The sequence below is a fragment of the Rosa rugosa genome, chromosome 7 (genome assembly GCF_958449725.1).
Source record: "Rosa rugosa chromosome 7, drRosRugo1.1, whole genome shotgun sequence".
NCBI classification, from domain to species: Eukaryota; Viridiplantae; Streptophyta; class Magnoliopsida; order Rosales; family Rosaceae; genus Rosa; species Rosa rugosa.
In genome coordinates, this window is record NC_084826.1 from 20740163 (window position 1) to 20753700 (window position 13538).

At 37.7% G+C, this 13538-nt stretch overlaps 3 protein-coding genes across 5 annotated transcripts; 1 reads left to right on the forward strand and 2 right to left on the reverse strand.

The window, feature by feature from the left end:
• LOC133721507 (lipid phosphate phosphatase delta) lies at nucleotides 1–3191 on the forward strand. 3 transcript variants are annotated; one of them, XM_062148138.1, is made up of 8 exons: nucleotides 1–374; nucleotides 480–575; nucleotides 694–768; nucleotides 848–978; nucleotides 1269–1372; nucleotides 1460–1588; nucleotides 2213–2328; nucleotides 2605–3191. In XM_062148138.1, exons 1-8 carry the CDS (start codon nucleotides 213–215, stop codon nucleotides 3013–3015), a joined length of 1224 nt encoding a protein of 407 aa, XP_062004122.1. In that variant the 5' UTR covers nucleotides 1–212; the 3' UTR covers nucleotides 3016–3191. The 3 variants fall into 3 exon arrangements, with proteins under 3 accessions (XP_062004122.1, XP_062004123.1, XP_062004124.1); XM_062148139.1 differs by having other exon boundaries at nucleotides 201–348; XM_062148140.1 differs by lacking the exon at nucleotides 1–374 and having other exon boundaries at nucleotides 490–575; nucleotides 696–768.
• Nucleotides 3192–3983: 792 nt separating this feature from the next.
• LOC133721104 (serine/threonine-protein phosphatase PP2A catalytic subunit) lies at nucleotides 3984–10288 on the reverse strand. The gene is made up of 11 exons (XM_062147628.1): nucleotides 10018–10288; nucleotides 9324–9380; nucleotides 8516–8599; nucleotides 7952–8023; nucleotides 7300–7371; nucleotides 6845–6885; nucleotides 5471–5537; nucleotides 5034–5225; nucleotides 4794–4883; nucleotides 4557–4664; nucleotides 3984–4463 (listed from the first exon to the last, which is right to left on the reverse strand). Exons 1-11 carry the CDS (start codon nucleotides 10108–10110, stop codon nucleotides 4398–4400), a joined length of 942 nt encoding a protein of 313 aa, XP_062003612.1. The 5' UTR covers nucleotides 10111–10288; the 3' UTR covers nucleotides 3984–4397.
• A 778-nt stretch (nucleotides 10289–11066) lies between these two features.
• Nucleotides 11067–12439, reverse strand: LOC133723022 (uncharacterized). The gene is made up of 2 exons (XM_062149857.1): nucleotides 11689–12439; nucleotides 11067–11198 (listed from the first exon to the last, which is right to left on the reverse strand). Exons 1-2 carry the CDS (start codon nucleotides 12196–12198, stop codon nucleotides 11067–11069), a joined length of 642 nt encoding a protein of 213 aa, XP_062005841.1. The 5' UTR covers nucleotides 12199–12439.
• Nucleotides 12440–13538: the final 1099 nt, after the last annotated feature.

The window sequence follows — 13538 nt, forward strand, 5'->3', positions numbered from 1 at the left end:
TGTCACAACAGTGACAAGTTTCTCCATCAAAAAAAAAGAAAAGAAAAGTCGCATTGATCAAAAAAAAAAAAAAAAAAATCAAATCTTTAAGGGACAAAAGTCTCAAGTCCTTGCCACTACTTGTGTTTCTTCTCTGTTTGCTTGGGTCTCCTTGTTCTTGTTCTTCATCTCTCTGATTCTGAGAGGTTACAAGAAAACATAGAGAGAAGAGAATGGAGAGCACAGCAGTGTGGCAAGGGGCAACACTCTGTGGGATTCTCACATGGATTCTAATGGCTTCTTATCTCAATCTGACCCCAAAGCTTCGATCTTTGCTGCAACCGTGGGTGGCCCACCATGTCATCACAGGCACGCCCCTCATCCTCCAGATCCAGGTTTCATACCATTCAGAACAAGAGGACCCAGATGATCATTCTTTGTTTTTGTAAATTCTTTTTTACTTTCTATCTCATTTGGAGTTTTTGGGTTTTTTGTTGCAGAATTACCAGCATGTGTTCTTGGATGCTTTCTTCTCTGCTTTGTCCTGTGTTGTCTCTGTGCCCTTTTACACTGCTTTTCTTCCTTTGCTTTTCTGGGTATGCTTCTGTTCTGTCTTTAGTGGTCATTTTTTATTGTTGTGATTGCTGTTATGTTGGTTTTGGGTTTATGTTTATTACATCATTTAAGCATTGTGGGAATTTTTATGTGTTGTAGAGTGGGCATGGCAAATTGGCAAGGCAAATGACCCTGTTGATGGCTTTCTGTGATTACTTGGGGAACTGTATAAAGGTAATCACCTCCCTACTTACCGTTTGGTTAAATGCTTCTGGTATCAAGATACTTATTTTCGGCTCTTGTGTCTTGGTAGGATGTGGTATCAGCTCCTAGACCGAGTTGCCCTCCTGTTAGGAGAATAACAGCTACAAGTGATGAGGAGGATAATGCATTGGAATATGGATTGCCATCTTCTCACACTCTAAACACAGTTTGCTTGTCTGGGTGTGTACTTTTTATCTTGTCATATAAATTCAACTACAAAACTAAGCAGCGCATTATAGAAAGCTTTAGGCATACTTATTGATACAAGTATTCAAATTTCGTTCGACAATATATGTTGGCTGCTGCTTGCTCATGAAAGTTTTGGGTATATTTTCTGAGTGAGTCTGGAAATAGCTTGTTTTGGAGATAAATTATCGATGCATGTATACAAATTTGAGCGGCGATTGCCATATGAGTTACTTTACTGTCATGTATATACTAAACATTTGCTCATGGGTGGTGGGTTGCAGATACCTTTTGCATTACATCCTATCTTATGCTCAGAATGAAGATGTGTATGTGAAATTTGCTGGATTTGCTCTTGTTTGCTTGCTTGTGGGTCTCATTGGTTTGGGTAAGTTTATCATCCCTTTACTAGTTTCTGGCAGCTTCTTTAATTACTTTATCTTAAACCAAAACTGAACTCATTTTCCCTTAATAGGAAGAGTTTATCTCGGCATGCACAGTCCTGTTGATATTATTGGTGGGCTTGCTGTTGGTTTGCTGATCCTTTCCTTCTGGCTTACTGTTCACGAATATGTTGACAGTTTTGTAGTCTCAGGACAAAATGGTATGGCACAATCCTAGTCATTTAATTACTATTATATATATGCTCTTGATAGCTTGACTGAAACAACCTAAAATGCAAAAGGACCTAAATTTGGAAGAACTGAATAATTCAAAATCAAGCTAAAACTCTGTTGGATGGCAGCCAAAAGTGGTGACTACACAAATTGGAAGACATGCATACCACCTGCCTTTTTTATGTCATGAAGTGGAATATGGAAATCTGTCACTAACAGCTGAGAATCCTAGAAAGCTATGACTATCCTATGCAAGATTAAGACAGGCATGGAAATCTGATAGGGAAGAAGAGTTCGCATGAAATAAGTGAATCCAAGAAGTTTCTAGAAATGCTTTCATATCTTGTCAGAAACAGAATGAGACATTATACATCTAACAAAGGAGAGCCACACCAGGACATGGGGAGTTTGAAGTCATTAGTTGGATTGATTTTGTTATGTCCAAAGTTGCACTATCAGACCAGTATACCGAATCTGGTTCGAGCTAAATCAGAATGCTGGATCATGAATTTTGTTGAACTCCTGTGAGATTGATACAATTGGTTCTAACTTAACCTCTTAGAATTGCAATTGTCTCCATTCTTATTAATGGCACACTGTTTGTATTGCAGTTACAAGCTTTTGGGCCGCCCTAAGCTTCATATTGCTCTTCGCTTATCCAACTCCGGAGTTTCCAACTCCAAGTTTTGAGTACCACACAGCGTTCAATGGTGTTGCATTAGGCATTGTAAGCTCTTATCCCTTTAACATCCCACCCATTTCTGGCATTTTTACATTTGCAATTCTTTATTTTAAGCCTTGCATATTGCTGATTCATATACAAAGATACATATGTATTTATATATATCATGTTGATACTCAGTTTTCAAATGTTGGATTAACAATATTAGAAATAGGAATTGGTTATTGGCCAAAAAAAAAAAGGGAATTGGTTCTCGAAATTGATGCAAAATCTCGCTGTTTAAATTATGTGATTTCTCATATTATGTGCAATTCTATCCAGGTATCTGGGGTCCAGCAAACATACCACCAGTTTCACCATGAAGCTGTTCCACGTATATTTACATCACAATTAACAATCCCTTGCTTTATGGGAAGAATGCTGGTTGGGATACCAACAATACTTATTGTCAAGTTCTGTAGTAAAGCTCTTGCTAAATGGATTCTTCCTGTGGTAGCCAATACCTTGGGCATCCCAATAAAATCAACTACATACATTCCTATGCTAAATGGATTAAGCAATGGGAAAAAATCAGATGGGTCGAAGCAGTCAGGTTATCTCCAGAAGCTGTACCTTTTCTCCAGCCAAGGCTCATTTGATGTCGATACTGGTATAAGATTCATTCAATATGCTGGCCTTGCATGGTCAGTGGTAGATCTTGTTCCTTCTCTTTTCTCTCAGCTAAGCTTGTAATACCTCATTCTTATGATCACTATGAACTACATTTCTGATGGAAATGTGCCATGTATTCAATTTTGTAAGTTGTATATGTTGCAGTATGAAAAGAATTCCAATTTTGCCTATTCCATGGGAAACAATATGTTCAATTGACAGCTACTATTATAAGAGTTGCAAGCATTTCTTCCTCATTCCTCATCATTTCCTGTAGATGTTTACGAATGGAGCATCTTGGAGCAGTTTTGCCTGTATTGTTGGGGACCGGCGTTCATAGTCTGGCAATGCCTAGCAATCTTAGGATGATAGCAATATTGATTGGTTTGCTTTTATTGAACAAATCATATTGACGTGCAACGCCATCATATTGCTACAACAGCGAGATGGAATCCCCTCGATTGTAAACGATTGATTACTAATTGCCAACACCTTGAAGCACGAGACAAAATGTGGTGCCATCCCATCAATCCACTCCAATTATGCACATCAATTGAAGTGCAGACCACCCTTTCCACACAAGATACAGCTGTCTGCTTCAAATGTCCATGCAACGATAATGAGCTCCTCCTAATTCATAGGGGGTAACATGCTAGCATATGGGATTCTTAAAAGGGGAAAGCGTCTAAAAACTAAACGCTAGAACATAGGCAGTGGCTTCAAATAGCGCACCATCCAAACAAATCCATAATAGAAAGTAGGGACAGTAGGGCATCGAGGTTGGGAAATTAAGATCCAGGTTTGGGATCTAGTACATTCAGAGAGCATTTCAAAGGACCTAATTTTGAGCATTGCATACATAGATGGATATTGCCACCCCAACCTAGACTAGTAGCAATAATATCTCAGGCTTTCACAATTGGGGAAAGATCATAAACAAGCACGAAAAACCTAAAAGAGAGAACAAAAAAAGAGGAAACCACAATGTCACTCATGATATATGTACTCCGAATAAGAAAACCATCAACCATCATGTGAATCAGTATCTATGAAGTAATCGAATAAAAAGGAAATTATCCACTAATAATTAAGTCCAAGCATTCTTGAGGGCCCAAACTGGGAAGGGTGAAAGGTACAAGGTAAAAAAGAAAAATTACAAAAATAAAATAGAAATGAAAACAAACAATAAGAAGGAATATCCACATACTTTTGCTGGATATAATACAATCTGACAGTGTGTCAACAACTAGGCAAACTATTTGATGGGAAATCCAGCAAGGTTCAGGTCTAAGACAATCAGCAGACATCTTACCTTTGTATTTTACATCCTTTTGGAATATTGCTATAACCAGCCAAGAAGGGTTTAGATTTTAAAACCAACGGTCATCTTGTGCAAAAACAATATGCAACCATGCATCAGAAAGTGGTAGAGCTACGAAATAAATGACACCATCGCAGCTGCTTCATAAAAAGTAATCAGGTGTTCTACGAGTGACATCCGGTTCCCCTCTCCTAGGAGCAGGCTCAAACTGCACAGACATGACCATGTCATTCATGCATGCTCAAAATTGATCTCACTACATCAGATTACTTAAAAATGGATGTGAGAGAGAGAGAGAGACCTGGATGAAAGTATGGCCCCTGCAGTCATCAACTTCTAAAACAGACGCCATGTTCCCACAGCGATAGCAATAATTAGGTGCACTGAATATGGTAACCACCTTTTGTTCCTGTCCAAACAAAACAGTTTTATTCAATCGACCAAATCCTGTACAAAATAGTTTTATTCAATAGACCTTATCCTATGTACTAATTAACCAAGACAATGAAATATCCCAAATTTTAAAAACAAGAATTACATGGGCCCAGTTGAATCCATCCATAACCAATTGATGAGCTCTTGCAATCAACTTTAAACTATTTGTATGATTGAATTGTTCAGATATATCCTGCAGAAAAGAATGTGAATATTTGATCAATAAGAACTACACATCAATAAGGCAGACATCATAGCATTACATGTAAAGGTGGCCATTAGAATTGTAGAAATTCAACATCTTCAAAAATGCTAATAAAGTCAATCGTATACTTGAAGTTACCTGGCCAAAGGTATATCCTGCACCGCGAGGTGAAATACCCCAACCACATCGGTCATCTGGGTCAGACCATAACAGATCACACATGGGCCCTTCATGCGGAACCTCTTGAACACGATCAAAATTCCTTATGTTATCAAGGTTTTCGATTGAAGGTGATAATCCACCATGCAGACAAAATATCTCTGACTCAACCTAAATATAAGCACATGAGTATCAACAATAAGCTAACGATTCTAAAAATAAATATACAACAATCATTCCTCTCCAACTACATGAGATTCTTAACATTTACTTTTTCTTTCTTTTTTTGAGAAGAAAGTGAACTTTTTAACATGAATAAGTCCCCATAAAAATTATCTTATTTTCATATTCCAGTTGTATCCACAATACTAGTATTGCAGTCATTTGCTTGCAACTATGTAGAAATTATTACTAACCAATGCTGTCAGTGGAAAGTAGTCAAAAAGGTCGGTGAAGGTCTTCCACACACTGGCGTTCCCATACCTGTCATTAAATTATCAGTCCACTATCCTTTACTTACCAGAGAAGCTAGAAGCATATATAACCTTTTACATGCAAGTGTGGCAAATCACTACATAAAGAGTTTAATATATCCAAAAGCCCAAACAAACTGAACATATGACAAACAAATAACAAGCCTCAGGAGAATGATACAATAGTTAAAGTCCAACAGTAGCGTTCTCTTGAATATAATCATGTTCTTACGGATCAAGTGTCTCATGTCACAGCAAACTCTAGATGATAGGATTTTCAGCACATTCTAAGTCATTGTTGAACACATTAAAAGCTTTATATGGTAATGTTTTGCAATCTAAATTGCTCCTATCAAATTGTAAGAAGCAGTTCTTCCAATAGTGCTTCATTCTAAATTGTGATTATGATGGATACATTCTCAAGAACATATATATCTATATATATATAGCTCAATCAATAAAAGGTAAGTTTTCGCAAAATGTTTGAATTTGCAGGTCAATTGGTACTTGAGGCATGAATTACAGTAACTAAGCAGGACAAGAAGGCTTCATCAACTTCGATCGTAATATTTTCTACTGATGGACCTATATGAAGTGGCAATATAATATGCCTTCTATTGGTTTCAGGTACGACTCTGATTATATTTTCTGAAGGGCACAGGCAAATGAAGTATTCAAACTCAAAAGGGAATTAACAACTAAACCTGAGGTATTGAGTCCAAGAGACTTTGGCAAGTAACTAGTGTAGTTTATTTTAAACTTGAATAATCATGAATCCAATATTTCCTCAGTCTCATCCCCCCCCCCCCCCCCCCTCCCTTTTTTTTATAAGTGATCTAACCAGTTATTTGTTGATTATTAATATTTATGTTTTTTTTTCACCATGAGTATAACAACCCCATGCTTTCTACTAATATTTCATAAGAATCCATAGATTATAACATTGACATGAATACATCCATAGGTTATAAGTTGCACCTCCGTATTTCCATTGAGAAAAACTCTCCATGTCTTAACTAGGATCTCGAGTAATACGCTATTCATACCCAAGTAATTCTATGAGGATGCTTAAGGACATAAACAGTCAAGGGACACAGTGTGCATAGTGGTGTGAGCAACCTTTAATGTTATACTTTATGCTTCTCTAAAAATCAGAACTAAATATTTAAATACATTTAGGAAATAGAATTCAAATCTGGCAAGAGTAGCTCTCTGCATTAATAATAAATGAGGCATATAAATACTTAAATGTAAGAAATCTGTTCATGTCTAAATATATCAAGACACCATACAACAAAGCCAAGTCAGAATACTCACTTGCGAAGACATTCATCATAAAACCCATAAACCTGAGTAATCTGCCAAAAAAAAAAAGTAAAACAACTATAAAGCTATGAACAATTCATACTTCATACAGCCCATATTGTCTCAAGATAAAGGTTATAAAAGGAAAACCTCCTAATCAAAGTTCCAGAATTATAAATGGGAAGTAAATCATTAGGGGAATGATTTTGACACTCCCATTTTCACCAATTTGTAACATTTGCACTTCATCTTCAAGGACACGTAAAAACCAGTTGGTATATAGGGAAGCGAGTGTGTAAAATGTGGAAGGGGAAGTGTGAAAATCACCCCCAAAATTTTATTGTCTTGCCATATCACTGGACCAAACAGTTAAAAGTTTGAACAAGATATCCCTGTCAATAGTCTTTATAACATTCTAACAAAAGACGGAATGCAACACGTACAGCTACTGAAAGGAAGGTAAATACCTGACGACTTTCATGGTTTCCTCTAAGAATAGTGATGCGCTGATGATAACGCACTTTCAGGGCCACTAGGAGCTGGAGAAATGAATTAATCAGTTCCACCAATATCATTTTAAAGCATTAATGATTGCTAACAAGCTTCTGATGACATGCATTTTAAAGGGTCGGAAAACCTAGGCTAGTCTAAATTCCAAGCCTTGCCACCCTAAATGGTAAGACATCCCATTACAAGGAAATTTAGCTGGGGAGAGAGAGAGAGAGAGAGAGAGAGAGAATAGTGCTCTAGTTAATATAAAAAGCAATCGCATGAAAAATAATCATATATATAAGAGTCAACTACTTAGTGATTTTCAAATTCTACACCTGGGCTTTTAGTCAATAGCATTACCGCATGTAGTACCGTTTTGAAACTTAGAAAAGTAAAACAGCCTAATTCGCCCATGCAGACACAGAAACAGTGCCCATTGTCTTGAAAAACAGAGCGTCAATGGTACATATCTTTATTGCCAATGACTACCTATCACTATACTTGTCAGCTATGCCAAACAGAAACACAACTTGACAGCAGCACTTAATGATACTAACAATTATAGAACTTGTACAACAATCTATTTCAGAACCAAAAGAAAAATACAAATAACCGATCGGTACGTACCGTTACAGTTTCAACCGAATAATAGCCACGGTCCACATAATCTCCCATAAATAAGTAATTGGTATCGGGACACTGTCAATGAAAATGATATTACATTAACCTTGATGAGAATTTGAACGAAGATCATTCATTTAAAAACTTATGAACAAGATATATGGTGAGCTAGCTTCAATTGGATATGCAATTATTGTACTTGGAATAATAAGATGCAAGATGAAAACAAACAGAAGTTAATAAAATTATAGGAGTTGCAATGAAATACAACTTAGACTATCTAAACAACAAGTGGGACAAAAAAAGAATGAGGTGAGCACACACAAATTTGCATACCACATTTATAATACAGATTAGGCCCAGGTGCTTATGCATAACAAGCAATATAGTTGAAAAAGGCCAGTGCAATTGAATTAAATAAGCAGTTTCCTGGCTATAGACTATTTATACAAATATCCAGCAGAACTCCAATGTTCATTGCAGTCTCAAGTTCTCAACTTATAATTGAAAGCATTCCCTCAACTGAGAGACATAAGGGTTAAATACAGTGGTCATAGTCAGAACTGATACCTTCCCTCCAATTCGAAAAAGCTCTGCAAGGTCGTGAAACTGCCCATGAATATCGCCACAAATTGTCACTGGGCTTTTCACAGGCTGTATTACATGATATAGAAAATTAGTACCTCCCACGACAAGTTCAAAGATCTGACTTGAAAAGTGGATTGTAATAAGAGTGAAACAGCAATGATAGTGGATAGCGGTACAAGCAAGTATCATGGACACAGGAACAAAAAAAAAAAAAAGCTTCTAACAAATAAAGTTTTGACTTCTGTGCCCAAAAGACTAGACACAATATTATTAGTAATAATAATTCGTCAAAGCTTCCTATAGATAAAGCTAGGACTTGTGACTTGTCAGCCCCCAAAGCAGAGTAAATAGTTCCGATGAAAATAAAATATTATCAGTATTCTACTTATTAGTACTTGGATGTTTTAAAACAATAAGACAAATGTAGCTTTTATTGATTAAAAGAAAAGAAACGTAACACAGCATAGTGGACAAGGAGTTTATAGATAAAGCAGAATACAAGGAGGTTCAACTCCCACCAATCCAGCTTATTAATAATTAGTCAATAACTACCACGTTGTGGTACCTTCTAAACTGACCAAACGCAGTCTTTAAAGAAAAGCAGAGAATAGAATAAAGCCTCAACAACTTCAAGTTGGTTCCAGCACTTTGCGATGCACTCCCAATAAACCACGTCCAGAATTCAAAATTCATATTTGATTCCTAATTAAAGAGTGAAAGAAGACCTTGACACTAGTGAAGCATGCTATAATACCAATACTGGAATCAGTAAGTAGACAAAAAGATGCACCTGGACATTGCTTTCTTCCATTAAGATTTCCTTTGCCTTCTCGCATAGCACTCTCACCTACAACAAAGAAAAGATGAACTTTTACATATAGTAATTTTCTTACCAGGAAGAATGAGGAAAAGGGAAGTTGAGAATACTACTAGGGTTGGATAATCAATGACAGATACTTTTCAAAGTGCAGAAACAAACCGTTTCTGGGATATATATAGTAGAGAACTACGAGTACTCAAAATGCCTAAGCTTTAAAAACGAGACAAAATCAACCGGTATCCTAAACGAATTTCGGCAAAAAAATAAAACTTTCACATCAAAGATACCTAATTAAAGTCGTTACCAATATCATTATCACCCACATTCAAAAAAAAAAAAAAAAAAACGCATCTTTTGGTTTTTCTCCACATTTCCGCATCCAGAACTAGCGTTCACAACTAAATAGAGCTTCATAAGATGCCTCTACTTCTCCCAATAATTAAAATACACATAAATATATATACATACATACACAGAAAATCTCCCATTTTGCTATATCAATAAAATTTACCCGCCAAGTAAACCAATAAAAAAAAAAATTAAATTCGAATAAATCCACTCATTTCTTATCCACTTTTCTCCCCAATCCAAACTCCGACTTTCTCAAATCCAACCTCCACATATTCATCCGCAAAATCGAAGAAAACGAAGAATGTACAAAAACCTGTTGCTCGGAGAGTGGCTTGCACTGCATGAGCTGCTCGATCTGCTCGTTGAGATCGTTGCCGGAATCGGAGGATGCCGAATTCACGCCCATATTGCTCCTCGTCTCTCTCTCTCTCTCTCTCTGCTTCGGAAATCGAATGGATTGGGATAACTGGTATTCGGATTTAGGGCCAACCTTCCGGTCCTCACTCTCTGATCTCGCGCTTAAAGCAGAGAGAGGGCGAGAGAGGACGCGGAGACAAAAAAAAAAAATGAGAGGGGGGCGCGTGAACCAAGGAGCGAGTGGGTATATCGGACGCTCGTTGCATTATACGCCACCCGCTACCACAATGCCACGTAATGCTTAGATTACCTAATTAGCCCTCCACACTTTTTGCTCTTGTTTGTTTCTGTGGGCTTCACTCATCAAGCGCATAATACCGTATTATACGCCTTTCTTATACGATCAATTTTTTCTTTTTTTTCTTTTCCTAAAGGAAAATGCTTGAGATCCCAAAAAATTATACCAAAACTCATTACCAAATGATGTGGCTATGTCATCAATTTTGGTTCTAAGATGGTGATGATATGGAAATAATACAATTTTATGCTTCTCCTTAAAAAAAATAATAATAATAAAAAGATAAGATTAAACCTAGACCATTAATTATCTTCTTCCTTATACATTTGAGCATCCACTCATGCTTCACTGTTCTTGCATCCACTCTTGCTTCACCCTTCCTGACCGGAGCATGAAAAAGTGTTAGAACTCTTGCCTTTTTGTTCTCAAATGAATTAATGAATTAATTAAAAGCCATCCTAACTTACCAAAGTTCGTTTCTCTTTCTCTTACTCCCTCTCTTTTCATGATTTTCTCGAGACATTTCAACTTTAAAGATTTGAATTAAAGAATCAATTGGAGATTGGGCTATATGCAGTGCCAACAATTGGAGATCGTGTTATGTCTGCAGTTAATTGCAACTTATTGAATTAAATAAGAGCCGAGGATGAACCTCCAAATTAATCTGTATTCGAAATGTCTTTCAAACAAAAAATAATAATAGAAATTCAGGTAAGAAAAGGTACCTTCTTTTTGTATGGAAGAAAATCTTCCTTAGAAGGAGAATAACCTTGCATGTTTAAAGAAAAAGGAGGAGAATAATGCCTTGAGCAATATAATCCATGAATCATTACACCTATCTGTTGATAAAAATAAAAAATAAAAAGACAAAAAAAAATGGAATATAACATATTAGACCCATCTATATAAAATAAAATAAATGTTAGGGGAATTGCATTGAGAAATTGCATAACAGTAACATTACAGTCTCAAGCTTCATCGAGAAACATTTTTTTTTTTTTAAAGGGTTTGGAACCTAGCCAAGCTGGGAGGTTCAGCCCCACGCCTGGTTCCATTTATTATATTAATAGAAGAATTTTGCAACCGGGGGGGGGGGGGGGATATAACACCTGAACTCGGTGCTATAATAGAACAATTACAGTAATCCTCGTAGAGAACATCCTGAATAATAGCAGGAGTCTCATCTAGCCAAATATCATTAATAAACATAGAACTAGCAAGGTGTGCAAGCCTATGTGTAACACAATTTGCTTCACGGAAAATATGTCTAATCTTTACAGATTGAAAAGTAGACAAGTAATCTTTACAATCATCAAAGACTCGACTTACCTCCGAGAAATTAACCTCCCTACTCTGGAGTGCAGCAATCAGAAGGGCAGAGTCGCTCTCGATAACTACATTCGTCCAATCCTGGTGTATACCAAGAAGAATGTCTGCTCTACATGCCTCAGCCTCCATATTAATCGTCGAGTGAGCACGCTGAAAAGGCCTTGCAATAGCGGCAATACCTATGCCCAAATCATCTCTGACTATCACTCCAATGCCTCCAACATTTGTGTCAGCTTTGTAAGCCCCATCTATGTTAATCTTCAGCCTACCCCTAGGTGGACACTGCCATTTAGTCACCTGTCTTTTCTTCTTATTCGTTGCTTTAGGGTGATATTTCTGGAACTCTTCCAGGCTTCTCATACACCACTGAATCATGTGCATAGGCTGGCAACTCCCACCATTCCAAACTATCTTGTTTCTCTCTATCCACATCGACCAAAGAGCTATAAAGAACAAGTCAAGCTGGACATTGCCCAATATATCAATCATGTCAAAGATCCACTCCTTCATACCACGAGCTGCATGTTCCCTTGTGTTCAAACCAAGTGGGCCCAGTCTCCAAAAGCTTTAGAGAGAAGCACATTCTTTAAAGACATATATGCAAACTCGTTTCATTGGCAGATTCACAAAACACACATGCAACATCCATATAATATGGACATGACGTAAAATAAGAGCTGACCTGGTTGGGACAATCCCATGCACAAGATGCCAAACCAACATTCTGACATTAGTAGGAACTTTGGCTGCCCAAATCTTGTTCCAATACTTCCGTAGAGGACCTCCACCTTCCACCACCGACGTCGAGGCGAACAGCGCACACTTTTCACCGAGTATACACCTTTATTATCAAAGTGCCAGACAAATCAATCCTCCACAGGTCGGATGCTCAACGAAATTGAAGCAATCTTCTCAACCTCCCAATTAGAAAACAGCTCTTCTAACACATCAGTGAGCCATTCCTTACATCATCAATTACATCCGCTACCTTCCACTCCTCTGTCCCCTCCATTATAGAAGAAAAAGGCCGGAACAAGTAAGGGATGGAGATCCAAGAATCATACCACAGCGATATGAAGCCCCCTTTTTCAAATCAGCCTCTAAAAATGAGCGGTGTGGGAAATATTTCGCCTTTAGCAACCGAGCAATTAAAGACTCCGGGTTCTGTAACAACCTCCACCCTTGCTTAGCTAAGAGAGCAAGATTGAAGGAGCGCATATCCCGGAAACCCATACTGCCTTCCCCTTTAGGGCGACACAACTTGTCCCAAAAGACCCAATGTAATTTCCTGACCTCATCAAATCCACCCCACCAGAATTGTGACATTAAACGGTGCATCTCAGAACACATAGTCTTCGGAAGTTCAAAGCAGCTCATAACATACGAGGGGATTGCTTGTGCCACAGCTTTAATCAAATTTCTTTACCAGCCACCAAAAGAGTTTTCTCACGCCAACCTTGTGTTCTAGACCGTACCTTCTCATTCAGAAAGGAGAAAGCCTCTTCCTTGGAATAACTCAACTCCGTAGGCAAACCAAGGTACTTATCATGTTTGTCTACCCTAGTAACACCCAGTAAACCTGCTAACTTCTCCTCGAAATCCAACTCCACATTTTTACTAAAAGAAATACAACTTTTCTGGTAGTTTACTTGTTGTCCCGAGGCGGCCTTGTATGCCTGTAGAATATTCTTCACAGCCTGGGCATCCTCCACTTTCACCTTGAAAAAAATGAATGAATCATCGGCGAAGAACAGGTGGGAGACACTAGGTGCCCCTCGACAAACTTCCACACCGTGAACATTCCCAATATCTGCTGCATACATAATGAGTCAAGAGAGTACCTCCGCACA

Excerpts from the sequence above, each read along its gene's own strand:
- LOC133721507 (XM_062148138.1), top strand. The coding sequence starts at position 213 with ATGGAGAGCACAGCAGTGTGGCAAGGGGCAACACTCTGTGGGATTCTC. Across the intron at positions 769-847 it reads ACTTGGGGAACTGTATAAAG|GATGTGGTATCAGCTCCTAG; the intron begins GTAATCACCTCC and ends GTGTCTTGGTAG. Across the intron at positions 1,589-2,212 it reads TGTAGTCTCAGGACAAAATG|TTACAAGCTTTTGGGCCGCC; the intron begins GTATGGCACAAT and ends TTTGTATTGCAG.
- LOC133721104 (XM_062147628.1), bottom strand. The coding sequence starts at position 10,110 with ATGGGCGTGAATTCGGCATCCTCCGATTCCGGCAACGATCTCAACGAG. Across the intron at positions 9,381-10,017 it reads AGCCACTCTCCGAGCAACAG|GTGAGAGTGCTATGCGAGAA; the intron begins GTTTTTGTACAT and ends TCTTTGTTGTAG. Across the intron at positions 8,024-8,515 it reads TTTTTCGAATTGGAGGGAAG|TGTCCCGATACCAATTACTT; the intron begins GTATCAGTTCTG and ends TTTCATTGACAG.
- LOC133723022 (XM_062149857.1), bottom strand. The coding sequence starts at position 12,198 with ATGAAGGAGTGGATCTTTGACATGATTGATATATTGGGCAATGTCCAG. Across the intron at positions 11,199-11,688 it reads GGGAGGTTAATTTCTCGGAG|ATAGGTGTAATGATTCATGG; the intron begins GTAAGTCGAGTC and ends TTTTATCAACAG.